The following is a 16,278-nucleotide window of genomic DNA, read 5'->3' as shown; positions in this document are numbered from 1 at the left end:
ACACAACACCAGGACAGGTGATGCCGTAGGTAGAGAAGCGGGCTCAGGCTCCAAGTGGGGAGGACCTGGACAGGGGAGGCTGGTGAAGAACAGAACTCAGAATCAGGCTGTGGTCACCCACTGCGCTCTCAGAGTTGACTAGGTGTAGACATGCTTGGAATTCGGGCACTTCTCTAGGGATGGTGATTGTGGGGGGGGGGTGTGTGTATATGTGTGTGAGAAAGAGAGAGAGAGAGAGAATGAGAATGAGAGAGAGGGAGGTTGGTTCATAAGCAGCATTTGAGAAGACTTGGATTTGAAACCTAACTATGTGCTTTATCAATAAGGAGAGTTTCTAGACCATGGGTGGTTGTTGGGATTAAATGTACTAATTCTTATAAGGAATATAGAAGAGTGCCTTTCACACATAACACATGACAAATGTTAACTATTATTGACATTTCTCTTAACTTTACTTGGTTGTTCTTACTTTTAGCATATTTTTTTATTTTGAAAAGAAATATAATGAGACTAATTGAATAGTCTCATTCAATTACAAAGTGCTTTGTTATGTTTTATTTTGCAAAGTCAATAATATTCAGAAAAAAACTTTAATTCTCCAACGCAAGCACTAAACACAACTAGTTTTGTTTGTATATATTTCTTGTTTATGTCCTATACATGCATATTTCTAGAAAGTTGAAATAAACCCATAGTTAAATAACACACACACACGTGCGGGCACACACACACACACAAATGCATTTGATTACTCAGGGCCTGGAGATTCTTTTGGAATCTGGGCTTGGCGGGGTGCATCCCCCATCTGCTCTCTGGTGGGGGTGAGTCCCCAGAGGGCAGCCCAGCTGGGAAGGAGAAGCCCGGTCATCTCTCCTGGTGCTCAGGGGAACCCGGGTCTCAGCGTGGCTGCCTTGAGTGGAGTCAAGGGTTCTCGGGCTCCAAGCAGCATCCCCCAGAGCAGACAGCTCTCAGGGAGCAGGACACAGAGAGAGGGGAGATGGCGGGGACAACCCCATGAGGGGTAGGTCAGGCGCCTCCACCTGAGAAGCCAAAGGGGAGGGAGAGCCAAGGGCGGGGGCAGATGTGAGCCCAGCCGCCAAAACTCCTTCCGCCTCTGGCACTTGCTCCCCTCTTTGGGGTGAATCAGATCACTGGCATATGTATGTGTGTCTGTCTGTAGCCTCGGTCCTACCCACCCAGAGTGACCCAAGACCCAGGGGGTGGGGAGGGAGGCCATCTAGTAACAAATTAAAATAGTTGTCAATTGTACATAATTCCGAGGGACAGACCATCAGGTCAGACAGCAGGTCAGACCATCTTTGTGACCTGCTCACAAATTGTAACTTGTGAAAGATAATAATACCTGGCTCACTTTTTTTGTGTGTGTGTGTGGTACGCGGGCCTCTCACTGCTGTGGCCTCTCCCGTTGCGGAGCACAGGCTCCAGACGCGCAGGCTCAGCGGCCATGGCTCTCAGGCCCAAGCCGCTCCGCGGCATGTGGGATCTTCCCAGACCAGGGCACGAACCCGTGTCCCCTGCGTCGGCAGGAGGACTCTCAACCACTGCGCCACCAGGGAAGCCCCTACCTGGCTCACTTTTAAAAATCAGCAATCACCTCTGGTTTCACTGAGGCACCATACTAAGGTGAAATCGGGTTGCTTTTGGCCAGCAGAGCTTCACTATGGTGACCAGAAAGTGCTGCCTGAGCCTGACTCCCTGGAAGCACGGCTCCTTTTGGTTAAATACATAAATTACCATGAAACCCTCGATTATAACAACTACCGTAGTGATCATTTCAATGCATTGAATTATATTTAAAAAAAAAAAACAAACAAACAAAAGCTAGGACATGATTGAAGATAGCCAAGGCAGGAGCCAGGGTATAGTGTGTAATTCTCGGTTATCACTACAGGTCCCCAGCCCTGGAGGGCAGGAGCCGGCTGCACGGTGGCTGAATCATGTTTGATATTGCGAAGAAGCAGCCATAAAATCCTTTCTGGCTCCCACGCTTCTTCCACACCTTATTTATTCTCTTTTTTTTTCCCCCTGTTTTTAAGTCATGCTTTTTGTTTTCTTCTTGCTTATTAAGTTGGTTACTATGGAGATCATGACATCAGTAATCTTGACTAAGCTTAATGGTCTTGAGGCAACATACGGGGTAAAGGTCTTTATTCTTCCTGAAAGAGGTTCAACCCCAGACAAGAGCAGTAGCCTGAGGTCTGAGGCCTTCAAGCTGCTTCTCTGACAGGGGAGGGCACATGGGGGAGGGCACACGATGGGAGAGAACACACCACGGGGGAGGGCACACGATGGCGGAGGGCACACCATGGGGGTGGGCAGAGCACGGGGGAGAGCACATCGTGGGGGACGGCACAGCAGCTCCCCAGCCATGCGGCCAGAATGGGCAGGAAGGCCACGCCCCCAGATACCTGGCACTTCAGTTTCCAAGGCTCATTTAATCCTTTGCCTCCGATGAACACAAATGCCATTTTCCCTTCAGATTCAGTGAGTGTGTAAATAATGATAAATAAACTCAGCCAGCTTCATGAAAATTACTAAAATGTGGAAGACTTTTAATGCACCTGTGCTCAATTTGAATGTAAAACCTCCCTAGGCTCTTGGTCTGTTTGGTGTTTTTCCTAGTCTTTCACATCTTTCAAGAAAGCATACCCTACATTGTTCCCACTGGAATTTATTAACAAGATGTACCATCTAAAAACTTTCACAAAAAGACCTAAAAGTCAGACTTACGCACTTTCTACTACAGGCATCTATTGACATAAAATCACGTCATAACTAAGGGGCTATGCTTGTATAACTCCTCCAGGGGCTAGAGGGAGTGGGCCAGCCCCGCAAGGAGCCTGCTGTGTCTGCAGTCCATGTGTACATCACTGTCATCATCATAGTCAGCTACTGTTTCATATTAACAGATGCAATTCATTCCTGCCAAGTCCCCAGCCCCTCCTGACCCTCAAGCAGCAGCCAGGAGACACCAGCCATCGTACACATGTTCTTCATTTCGAGGCAGAGAGCAGGTTGAGAGGCTTTTGGGCCTCATGAGAGCCTGACTTCTGAGTCCCCAAAATCAGAGTTGATGCTTCAAACAACAGATTTCAGAAGAACACGTGGTGATGGCAGAGTCTGCTGTCCCAAGACCAGATGAGGAGGCCAGTCGGAGGGAGAGAGAGAGAGAGATAAATGCAGCCCACCCTCTCCTTCCCTCAGTTAAGGCCGCAAAGCAGAAGGAGAGGGCAGGATCCCCAAGGGGGTTCTGGAGAACACAGAGGGTAGAGAGGCCTGAGCCTCATGGGGACGCCCGGCTGCCTCTCCCAAGAAGGTGGAGCTGCTTGAGGGTGGAGCCAGGGCAAGAGAGGATGAGGCCGGCCAGGAGCTTTCCGAAGCCCGGATGGTGCACGAGGGAGGGAGGGAGGGAGAGAGGGCGCACATGCTCCAGAACCTGAGTCCTGACCCGAAAAGGGGACCCCACTGCGAGCCCTGAGGGCCGGCTGGGAGCCTGGATACCAAAATGAGGGATGGCTGAAGACAGGCTGAAGCTCTGAAAATGAGCGCATGCCTGTGAGGAGGGAACACTCCTGAATGGACTCCATTTAAATGGTAAATGGCTAAATGTGCCTGGAATCAATAGCGATTCCTTGTCCTCCCAGTCAGGTGGAATGGAGGTTCCAAGCAGAGATCCAGCTGAGTTAAAGGAAAACGGGGAAATGAAAGGCTGTTGGCCATTTGCACACCTGATTATCTGCTTAAAAAATCTACATCTCACTGTACTATATGTATATACAATGGAATACTACTCAGCCATAAAAAAGAATGAAATAATGACATTTGCAGCAACATGGATGGACCTAGAGATTATCACACTAAGTGAAGTAACTCAGAAAGAGAAAGACAAATACCATATGATATCAGTTATATATGGAATCTAAAATATGACACAAGTGAAATTATCTAAGACACAGAAACAGACTCACAGACATAGAGAATAGACTTGTGGTTGCCAAGAGGGAGGGGCTGGGGAAGGGATGGATTGGGAGTTTGGGATTGGCAGATGCAAAGTATTATATATAGAACGGATAAACAACAAGGTCCTACTGTATAGCACAGGGAACTATATTCAATATCCTGGGACAAACCATAATGGAAAAGAAAAAAAATGAATTAAAAAAAATCTACATCTCACAATAAAAGAGAGGGTTCCTCACACTGGCGGTTTACTTAGATAACGCAAACACACTGCAAGGAGAAATCATCTTTTAAAGTTGGGAATCACAAGCTTTCATTTTCAAATTCTACAATGTTATTCCTTTTGATTAAAGAGATAGTAGCTTTACCTTTGACCTAGCAAACCGTTCCTAGGAATTTACTGAAGTGAACTCATGATGAATGTACTTAAAAAAAAATAAGGATGGACATGGTGGCATTGTTTATAATGATAAAAATTTGTCAGGTACATTAGGGAACTGGCTACAAGCAGCAGTGGTGGCTCTCGGGATCTGGCATCCCTACACTGTGTCCCGGCGCCTCAGCCCAGCAGCTGCTCGGCCTGGGGAAGCTGATGTCACCAAGGACATGTGAAGCAGGAAGACAAAGCATGCTGCATTCCACAGGAGCTGCTCTCGTGAAAATGGGAAAGCAGGTGGGCAAGCACTGGTTAAGTGACTTTTAAACGCCTCATTCACAATGAAGATACAAAAGTGTTGGAAGAATGGAGAGAAGAGGATTTTTCTGGAAATTTCCCCTATGAGAACTGTTGATGTGCTGTGGGCCGCATGCCACTCCACCCCTAGGAGGAGGGCTAGGGGGGGTGTCTCGTCCTTCAAGTCACAAGACGAGGGTTTGGGAGCCTCAGAGACCCTGGAGTGAGTTCCCGCAGTTAGCGGACACAGCACAGTGGCATGTGGTTCCCACCCATATTGACGAAACTGATGAGCCGGCCAGGTGCTGGAAGGCCGGAGGGAAGGTGCCCGTGCTGGGCGCATCTGCTGACCAGACAGCCTGGGCTTTTCTCGGAGGTCCTTCCCGTAGGGCTGCCTCCAGGGGCAAATCAGACTCCGGCTGCAGAGTGGGAGGGTGTATTGCCTGCATTACAGGATGCAGGTGGGAGGTTGAGGCACAGGAATCTCTAAAGAAGCTCCAAGCACACACATGAGAAGAGCCACCCGGCCCACGGGGCAGGAGCCACCCTCTGTCACATGCCTGCTCTCCCAACTGTCTTTCCCTGCCCTGGTCCCAACTCCAGAAGGACCGGAAATATAGCTAAACAAGAACAAGAAACCAACAGGCTTTCTTTCCAAAAGCTAAATAATAATAAGCAAAATAGATGCTAAGCAGAGGGCATAGTGAGTTAGAAAGAGCAAGGAGGCCCCACCCTCCTTCCTCAGCTGCAGGCTTCAGTGGGGATATGGGGAGGACAGACTCTAATCTTTAGATGACAACTGAGTTCGAGTTTTGATTATTACACAAAATAAAACTGGACATTTTACAATAGCCAGGTCATGGAAGCAACCTAAATGCCCACTGACAGATGAGTGGATAAAGAAGTTGTGGTACATGTATACAATGGAATATTACTCAGCCATAAAAAGGAATGAAATTGAGTCATTTGTTGAGACTTGGATGGATCTAGAGACTGTCATACAGAGTGAAGTAAGTCAGAAAGAGAAAAACAAATATCGTATATTAACACATGTATGTGGAACCTAGAAAAATGGTACAGATGAACTGGTTTTCAGGGCAGAAGTTGAGACACAGATGTAGAGAACAAACGTATGGATGCCAAGAGGGGAAAACCGCGGTGGGGAGGAGATGGTGGTAAAACAAACAAACAAACAAAAAAACCCACTATGTGCGTATGACTCCATATTTAATTGCATGCATTTTTTTCACAGAAATCTAGAAGTAAAAACACCAAAATATTAAGAAAGGTAATCTATAGCGTATTGCAGGTTTCATCCATTTTCTCTTTACTTTTTTTTCCCCTAAAATTTCTACCATCAATATGCACTGCTTTTTTGTAACCACATATATTATTTTAATCAAAGGGAAAGATGTAACTTCCCTAGTGGGCATCTGCAGCTCTAATTGTCCCCTTTGTCGTTTTATATCCCCAGCTCCTTTAAAATACACAAAGCAAAGCTTCCTGTTGGCGGGCGTGCTTTTCCTCCCTGAAGGTGGATTCTGAAGAAGCCACTTAGCTGCGAAGGCCAGCTCCTGCCTGGTAGCTCGGGTCCACTCGGGAGCCTTGCTGGGCTGTGGCGTCCAGAGCTCTGCAGCCGGCAGCTGGTGCATCCCGAGGCCCTTCTGGACCTCCGCGGTCTTCATTACCCTGGCTCTGCAGGGAACAGAATGCATTTTTCCCCCTACTGGGTTGTGGCGAGAACCCCATCAGCATCTAAGAAAGCCTCAGAATTTTTTTTTTTCTGTTGGTAGCTATTTTAAAAGCAATAACATTATTAAAGGTGGGCTGAAGTGATGGACGTGCTGGTGTAAAAAACAGAGTCCTCCACATCACTCCTGGGGTCTGGATGGGCATTCCCTGTGCTGCAGGAGCTCTCTGAAATGTTCGTGCAGGCCCCTGGGAGGCTGATGGGCCAGAGAGGGTGAGGCAGGGAAGATAAGTGCAGGAGAGATTTTATTTTAGAAAAAATCTCTGCTTTCCAAAGAAACGAAGCTTAGATTGGTGGTGTACTGCCAAATATGTGTATGGTGCTCTCCCAAAGCGGTGAGAAAGCTCCACTCCTGAAACTGAAGGAACAGTCAGGTGCATGGCTCAACCATGGCCTTGAGTTGGCCAGCACCTCACCACTTACTAGCAGTGATGCTGAGCCTGATCTAAGAATGAGAGTACCAAACGGTGCCATCACTTGGGAAAATGGTTTGGAAGTTCCTCAAAATATTAAACCTAGAGTTACCATACGACCAAGCAATTCTACTCCTAGGTATAATACCCAAGAGAAATTAAAACATACATCCACATAGAAACTTGTGCACAAATGTTCATAGCAACATTATCCATAGTCACTAAACAGCAGAAACAACTCAAATGTCCATCAACTGATGAATGGACAAGTAAAATGGTGTATGTACACACAACAGAGTATTATTCAGCCATAAAAAGGAATCAATGGGAACTTCCCTGGCGGTGGTCCGGTGGTTAAGACTCTGTGCTTCCATGCGCTCGATCTCTGGTCGGGGAACTAAGATCCCCCATGCCGTGCAGCACGGCCAAAAACAAAGGAATCCAATACTGATACGTACTGCAAATTGCTTGAACCTTGAAAAGATGCTCAATGAAAAAAGACAATCACAAATACCATGTATTATATAGTTCGGTTATATGAAATGCCCAGAAAAGGCAGATTCATAGAAACAGAAAGTAAAATAGTAGCTGCCTAGGGCTCGGGGTGGGGGGATAGGGAGTGACTACTAATGGGTGTCTTTGGGGGAGGGGTGACAAAAATGTTCTAAAATTAGATGGTGATTGTTGCCCAACTCTGTGAATATACTAAGAACCAAGAAACTGTTCAATTGAAGTGGGTGAATTGTACGGTAGGTGATTTATATGTCAATAGAGCTGTTAAGGGGGGAGGAAAGATGGAGGAAGATGGTGGGGGAGAGAGAAAGAGATCAACTCTCCTATAATATCTGCCCTAGAAAACGATGCTAAGACATAGGATTGATTCTTGACAATACTGAGATGTTAAGAAGTAACCTTACTTTTCACAATTTCTTATCACACCCCAGAGACCTCCTTTTGCTACTCTACCGCAACTCAATTTCTAAACAGTGTCCAGGCGGGTCCATCACGCTGCCAGCGCACCCCCACCCACCCCTCACCTCCTGAGTAAACCTTCAGTCGCTCATCCTGGGCATTTACTCGAGGGTTTTCTAACAACACCGTGAAGCCACACATAGCATGGAAGTGAATCTTGAAAAACGGATAATGTGACCCACCTACGGGGTTATTATTTTTTTCCACCTTTCCCAGCAGCTGCCACTATAATTTCGAAAGGTTTATAACAACGAGCTGACACAACAAAGACAGACATGGAGATAGCCCGGATCAGCTGCTGTCCAAAAACTGACCCCAGGGCTCTATCCTGGACCCCTGTGTCTGCTCCCAGCCCAGCCAGGGTCAGGCTGGCACAGGAACAAACCCAAGGCTGGATGGCTCAGCCAGGAGGAAAGTCCAGCTGTTCGGGAGGAAAGCCAATTATCTGTGGGTCATCTTTTGATTATGTAGCTGGTGCCAAAGATCTGGGAGATTCCAAACGGTCTCTGTCAAGCCATCTTCCTTTTCTGTGGTTTGGTTTTCCTACAATAAGCCATGGTATCACTGCTTTAACTTTTTAGATAAGAGAGCATATATATTGGTATGAGTTTTGGCATTCAACTGCCTGGGTTTGAAGCTCTGTCAAGAATTCGCTCTTGGACAAGTCACTTACTCTCCGTCCTGCAAGCCTGTTTTCTTTATGTACAGTGGCAGTAACTATTTACAAGTGTTGGTATGAGGATTAAACGAGATAAGTCATGGGAAGCCTTTAGCGACAGCACGTTAGTAACAGCAGTAGTCGTCGTTGTTTATTACTCTGTAACCTTTCTAAGAGGGAGGAATTTGATAACAAGGAGAATAAATCACTGATGCGTAAGTCATTTTGATGTACACATATACACTATGTACAATACTAAACTGGATAGTATTCAAAGAATTGGAAAGAAAGGACCATATAACTTGTATTCTTTGTTTGAAAAAAAAAAGCTCACAAAGGAATTTATGTAAATTATTCTAAGAATGTCAGAGAAAAGGGTTCATCATAAATAGGAGGAAATGCATTTCCCATAGGTAGGGTAACTGTAGGAAATGGCGGGGAAGTGGCTTGAAAAAGCAAACTGGACTCATGGCGGTGATTTAAAGTGGGTTAATTTCATTTCAGGAAAATATCACCATGGTCACATTAATAATGTTCAGTGCATATATGATGTTGAAAAATATGGGTTTGCCTTTTTAGAAACTTCTACCAAGGAGATTCTAAAGGGCTAATTTAAACACACACACACACACACACACACACACACACGCACGCACATGTACAACCAAGGAAAGTCTAACGTGGGCAGTGAAAGTTTCCAAGTTTAAGGAAGGGGTTGGAGAAACAATTAAGCAGGGGAAAATCTAGCAGGTGCTGGGAGAATAATGCAATTTCCTAGGGCAGCAGATGTACAAGTGAAACAGTATCCAGCAACAGTCCATCAGATGGTAATTATAGCTGAACTGGGGAAGAACAGCCCAGATGAAAGGGGCGATTCAAAGGGTAACCGAATGCCAGAGCGTGACATCTTCCTGAGAGATCACACACTAGGAAAAATCGGGCCAGCACTTAGCTCCGAGAAGGGGGGTTAAACAAACCGTCATTTTTCTTTTGTAGAAGGACAAAGGGAAAACGGAGGCTTCAAATAATTCATTAGTCGAGATTTAAACAGACCGTCACCAATAAACAACCACAAAAAAAATAACAGGTGTTGATCACTCTGAAAGTCTGATTCCTGAGATGATTCTGTCATCTGAAAGATGATGGATTGATCTGGTCCAAAAAATTTTTGAAAAAAAAAAGGAGAGGTGAGTTGACACTGTAATTCTATGAATACTAGAAATCAACATAGAGAGCCAAAGTGATTGAAGTGGATGATGGGGAGCATCTCTTAATACTGAAGCAAAGGTAGGAGCTTTTTAAGTTCAAAGCAGATTTTCTGGTGTTTAATGTGACAAGTAAGAATCATTTAAAACCCCAGTCTTGGAAAGGAAACCATGCCTCCGACCAGACACATTCCCTCCCAACAGATTCCGCAGAACAGGTCTGACCCCGGCGGGGCTGTTCCTCCCAAGTCTGGCTCTCACTCTCAGGGACGCATGCAGCCCTCTCCCATCCCTGGTTTAACCAGCCCTGAGCAGTCCCATGTTAATACTGACACTGGGCTGTACGCTCCCCGAGGACAGGGCCCCTGTCACGGTCATCTTTGAATCCCTACAGGGAGGTAGGAAGGACAGCAAGCCAGCTTGCCCAAGGAACCACCCGAAAGTGAGTGTAGGTCAAAATGGTCCACAGTCTTTACTTAATATGGCCATCAGTTCATTCAGCCAAATTCTGAGAACTTCCCTGATCATAGTTCTCATGCAAGTGGGCCACACTGATTCGTTTCATTAAAAATTCCCATCAGAATAATTCTCAGAGTGCAAATGCACAGGCCAAGACAGCCCATTCAAGCTAAGAAACGAAACTTCTCGGTCCATGCCACGTGGATTACGGTTAGGAAAAAGCCTTCTCTTATCCACATATCTCTGCTGGTTGACTGTGGCGACATGATGAATCTTCCGGGCCTACCTCTGTGATGTGTGATGAAAACCATTCACATGTTTTCCAGGTCCTTTCTTGTGACCTGACACGGGGCACACTGTCAATTGATACAAATGACAGGGACAGTTTGGTGGCAGGGATACCGACTCATCTAAACCAGGCAGCAGCTACCTGACCTTGGGGTGAGGGGAGCACACTACCCTGCCACGCAGTGATGAATTTCAATCTCCGCTGGCTTGTGCCAGAGTCAAATTGGCAACCCACCGAGATGAAACGCTTTCTATCCCATTACTCATGCCTGAAGGGATCTGTTCCCTTGAAGACTGGCTTCCTAGGTGAAAGCCAGGGAACGGATGGTCAGTCTGAGATGGGATAAAAAATATGAAAGGCCAGTGCCCAGCGAGAGCAGGGTGCGGACATGTGAGGGTACTGAGGGTTGCTCGTAGCTCCGGGCAGAGGGGAGTGTAAAACTTAAAGGGACAAAGAGAGATTCATTTAGTAAGACAATTGCTCAACTTCAACGGCTGCAATACTCTTTGCTCTGCTAAGAAATCAATGTGCTTAGGACCCCATAGAAAGCCCTCCTAAAAATTTTTCCAAATGGCTCACCTTGACTCAGACAATCAGCCTAAAACATTAAATCCGCCTACAATGTTTTTTAAAATTTAAAATAATGTAATGTAGTATTTTAACGTTTGAACGTCTAGGCTCATCCCATGTGGATTATGCTCTCGATAATCCTCTGGTCCAACTTTAAGATTTCTAACATTTTCACTAAACCTTGTTTACTAAATCTAAATCTTTACTAAACCCTTCTCAAGAATAAGTATAACAAGCAGCAGTAAAGTACTTCTTAAAAAGTCAGAATTCACCAATACAGTAAACAACACAGCACAAAGTGGCGGATACCAGCATCAGCCCCACCCATCTGGTAAGCGGTTGTCTTCCTGGAGCAGGGATTTAAAAACCCATCCTTGGGGACTTCTCTGGTGGTCCAGTGGGTAGGACTCTGTGCTCCCAATGCAGGGGGCCTGGGTTTGATCCATGGTCGGGGAACTAGATCCCACATGCATGCCGCAACAAAGATCCTGCGTACCGCAACTAAGACCCGGCGCAGCCAAAATCAATCAATTAATTAATTAATTAAACAAAATCCATCCTCTGCTATGTCTTGAAATAAGCCGGGGTTCTGTGGGGACACAGCACAGAGAGACGGCCATGGAAAAGCTTATTAAATGTAAGCAATGATTTCAACTCATAACAACCTGGGAAGTCATGATAGGATCGTTTTAATTAATTAATTGATTGATTAATTAATTAATTAATTTTTTACAAATTTATTTATCTGTGGCCACGCTGGGTCTTCACTGTTGTGCGTGGGCCTTCTCCAGTTGCAGCGAGCGGGGGTCACTCGTCGGTGCAGCGCGCGGGCCTCTCACTACGGACGCCCTTCCTGTTGCGGATCACGGGCTCCAGGTGCGCGGGCCTCAGCAGTTGTGGCACGCGGGCTCAGCAGTTGTGGCTTGTGGGGCTCTAGAGCGCAGGCTCGGTAGTTGTGGTGCACGGGCCTAGCTGGTCCGCGGCATGCGGGATCCTCCCGGACCAGGGCTCAAACTCGTGTCCCCTGCATTGGCAGGTGGACTCCCAAACACTGTGCCACCAGGGAAGTCCCGGTAGGGTCGTTTTAAGTGAAACAAAATGTTTTCTCTGGCTTTTTCCCCACCAGGAGCTCCAGCTCACCTCAAAGTCATCCAGTTCTGGAGATTCCCAGGGTTGGGGGTGGGGTGAGGATGCGGAAGCTCCAGAGATTCAGGAACACGGCTCTTGATACCAGGTGGCAGCCCTGTGCTGCTCCCCGTCCCCCCAGCCATACCACTCACGCCCCCTGAGGACCAGCTGAAGGTGCTGGGGCTGCGGGCTGCCGCCGACGTGTGAGGGCTTCTCTCGGCCTGGCCACGTGGTCTATCCCAACTCAAAGGCATGTCAGCAGTGGCTGCAAAAGAGCAGCACCTCTCACACAGAAGCTACATCTCTGTACTTTGAACCTGTGGCCCCTTCTCCTGGGATCAGCAGGACGTCACATAAGCTGTGTTTCAGTGATGGATACAGATGAGGTCACCCTTCCTGACCCCGACACACTCTCTTGGCTCTCATTCCACAAGAGTCCAATCCCAGGATCTCCACAGACCAGCAGACCACCTGGTGGTCGACCCCACGGTCCTGCAGATTTGCCCGGGGCCCCTTCCTCTCTAGAGTGTGATGCTGGGGCCCTGCTACCTAAGGACACACCTGTGGTCTTGGATGAAGTGATGACATGTATCTGTTGCAAGACGATAAGGGAGAAAGGAGAAGTGGGTGGGGCTGTAGAAGATGCAAAACTGGCCAAGAGTTGAACCCTGTTGGAGCTGTTTCTGCACAGCCCATCGTGTGGGCTGAAACACGTGCCCATCTGCCTTCAGAAGCTTTTAGAGAAGGTGGGCAGAGTAATTCTGTGTCTGCTAAACCTAGTGATAAAATAATAGGACCTGAATTTGGTCTCTGTTTTTAATCTCCTTCTAAGAATTCACATTTCACAAAACTATCAGTCTATGAGGGATTGTACATTAGAAAAGAAGAAGACGAGGTCCCTCAGCACAGACAGAAGGAAAATCCCTGCTTCGTAGAACTTGCTCTACTTTTGTACATGCTTCACATTTTCCATAATGAAGATTTGGGGAGGGCAAAAGAATTGCTATTTGTTTTTAGTCTCAAATACAAAGTTAGAACTTAGAAAATAAATACAAATTTATTTTTTATTTTACAAATATAAAGACCTAGGACTTTACATAGGACTTAGAGCAGCCTGGGTCACAGTAAGCAGCTGCCTCTAAGATGGGTCTTGGTGGACCCACTCCCCCATATGTAAAGCAGGAGCTGGGGGCCGTGGGGTGACGCATGTCCTGCAAAACTGGGGTGTTGATTTGAGCACCATTTCCAGCACCATTTTTAGCTCCTTTGCTAAACGTTTGGAGAGTTTAAACTTTCCACTTTCTCTCTCACAAAGAACAAGTGTCGGCCCACTGAGGGATGTTTTTCTACTGTATTTAAGTGGAAGTGTGCACATACAGTACAAGCTTACATGTAAGTCAGCCTGACAAAGTCACGCTTCCAGCCAAGTTCCTGAACACGGCTCTGTGTACGGTTGTTTACGCGTACACTTCCACTGAAAGCGAAATCTAGGTTCTGTTTGGTCCCTTTTCCTGTTTTGGTACTAAGAGTGTCCCAGGACTGTGCACTCTAAGGTCAAAGCCCCTGCCACCCAGGACAGCGGAGACGTTCCTGTTCATTACGCGGACTCCCCCAGGAGGAGGGAACAAACCTAGCTCAGGACTCAGCCCCAAACGTCCTCACGCAGCCAGACCTAGGATCTCAAACCGAGAAAGCAGAGCCTGAAGGAAAGAGGAGTCTGCTTTGGAGCAAGGGGGCTAAACCCAGAAAGATGCTGGGAGGTGGACCCCAAGCCACTGGTACTGATACGCAGCAGCCCGCGGCGGCGTCCCCCGTGTGTGTGTGTGGGGGGGCGTCACGCGGGACCACATGGCGCCCGCTCTGCTCCGGGCTCGCTGCGGAGGCACCACCCTAGGGCAGGGGCCGGTGGGAGGGAGCCTGGGCTACGGGATGAAGGAGCAGCCGTTGGGCTCCGGCTCTGCGTATGCAGCGCCGCCCCATCTGCCACGCCCGCCCGCCCGCCCGCGCTGGCACTGCGCCCCGCCTGCTGCCGCCGGCTACCCACCGCGTCCTTGGAGACCTCCTTTGATGGGGCGTTGATGCCAAGCTTTTCCAGGGGATAGACAATCTGTCGTCGGGGCCGCACGGGAACCAAGTAGTGGAGGGCGGACGTCAGCGAGTGGGCGCTGGAGCTCTGGAACTGGGAGACAGCGACCTCAATTTTAGGGGGAAGGGCGTGGGAGCCACGCGCACATTTGCCGGCGCGCGCCTCGACAAATACAAAACTCCCCACCCGGCCAAAGCGGAGGGGGGGGGGAACCAGCAAATAAACAAACATACTCTTCGACCAGAGGAATGAATTGTAGATAATGCCTGACACTAATGAAGATAATTACGGGAGTAATTGCATTACTATCTCTGTGGGAATGACAGATAAACAAGTGGTTTGGTTTATGGGATTTTTCAGCACAAGTATTTTCCCCAGGAGGATATTCTTCTCCGTAGTGATCATGAATCAGCTCGATTTGACCCCATTAAGCTGTGTTATCTGCGTCCTGGTAACCTTTGCGTGTTTCACACAAGCTGCTTTAAGAAGGCACATAGATAAAAATGTCATCTGAGGGGCAATAGGGCGCAGATGTGAAAATCCTCATGTTTGTGAAAGTCACTGCTACTTCAGCTGGACCTTTGTTGATCAGATAAGTGTTTTAAAACAAAAGAATAAAACCGGAGAGTGGGGGAGTGGAGGGGGAAGGGGGCTGGATCAGATTATTCTGCTTTATATTAATACTAAATTATGAGCTGGATTTATGCTTACTGAAATGGGCTACAATAAATCATGTTTTAGGTGAATGCTTTAAATATTAATTTTATCCAATTTTTAGACTTGGCAGAGAAAACTGAATATGGTGGTCTTTATTTCTTTCACGTTTATGAAATCTTAGGGGTTTTGGTGAAACCCCTAAGCTTTGGGTATTTCAACTGTGTAAACCTCAAGAGTTAAACTGTCAAACCGAAAATTTTTAACGAGACATTTACCAAATTTAACCTGGAAAGCAAAGAAAGTAAAACGGAACTGTAGCTGTAGTTTAATAAATGACGTGGTTTACACATGACTTATTTGTGGTTCTAAAAATAGCCCCTAGGCCTTTCTAAGAGCTTCTGGAGGGGATTTCTAAAATCCTTCACTACTGAACTTCACTGCCTGATTTTACACACTGAAAAACAGAACCCAGGGATCTCTAGCCAAAGCTGTGTTTTTAAGCCTGGAAGAGCTCTCAGTACATGTCCTGGCAGGAGGGTGTGGAGAAAACCGTCTTCATCATGGCAGCCAAAAGCTCACTTGTACTGCAGTCAACTGGGGATTTATAGCGGAATTTGGAGATTCTTACCTGTACTATTTCGTATTGCTTCTCGCACTTATTTAAATGTACGTGTATAAATCAACTAGAGGTGCAGACAGAGAGGAAATCTGTTTTCCAAGTGTGTTTCTATGTTATATATACAATAGCGCGTAACATGGTCCTAATTCCACACCATGGAGGGAAATACGTGAACACTCAATGAGTTCAGTTCAAGTCACCATTTTTTAGGATGCATGCAAGAGGACTTTCTACCAACTGGGCACAGGCAGGCAACATTGGGAATAGAAACTGAGAATGTAATATCACATCCTTAAAGGTCACCAAATTGGCACTTGGCCAAATGTGAAGTACAAAGAAATTGTGCAGGACCAGGACTTTCAGGCAAAACTGTTAAACTTCCCATGTCCCAGGTTCAAATCTGAGGCATTCACATTGCTGTAGGCCTGCATTTTGATAGGAAAAAAATCATCACTAGAGCATATTCTACATTCGCTACCTATCTTTTCCATGTTTTTTCTTCTTTCTCCTCCATTCCTTCTGTTTTTCCCCAAAAGGCATTTGTCAAATAAGATACACTGGTAAAATTACTGTTATGTGTATGTACCCATATACCTTAGATTGTTTTTAAGTTTAATAATTCAGAGCATTTAAAAAACCCACCTAGCTCACCATGGTAACTAAGAAGAAACGTGACAATGTCAGACTCTAGGCAGAGCCTAAGAAAGTTTTTGGTCACGAATGGGATCTTATGGGACAATTTCTACCTAGGAGGGTAGAAATTTCTACCTGGGGGTTCAGTTCTCAACACCCCTCAAGTCTGCATCAACACTGTCAGT

The 16,278-nt window shown here is 46.7% G+C and overlaps 1 protein-coding gene across 1 annotated transcript in view; it reads right to left on the bottom strand.

The window, feature by feature from the left end:
• CFAP61 (cilia and flagella associated protein 61) overlaps nt 1–16,278 on the bottom strand; it is a 250,693-nt gene that overhangs the window by 124,482 nt on the left and 109,933 nt on the right. Inside the window, exon 17 of the mRNA XM_082645893.1 lies at nt 14,143–14,277. Coding sequence (XP_082502019.1) covers nt 14,143–14,277 — 135 coding nt within the window. The remainder of the gene's footprint in view (nt 1–14,142; nt 14,278–16,278) is intronic.

This window comes from Mesoplodon mirus (assembly GCF_964341445.2).
Source record: "Mesoplodon mirus genome assembly, chromosome: 15".
Classification (NCBI taxonomy): domain Eukaryota; kingdom Metazoa; phylum Chordata; class Mammalia; order Artiodactyla; family Ziphiidae; genus Mesoplodon; species Mesoplodon mirus.
Note: the sequence above shows the minus strand (reverse complement) of the source record. Positions and strands in the feature narration are given on the sequence as shown.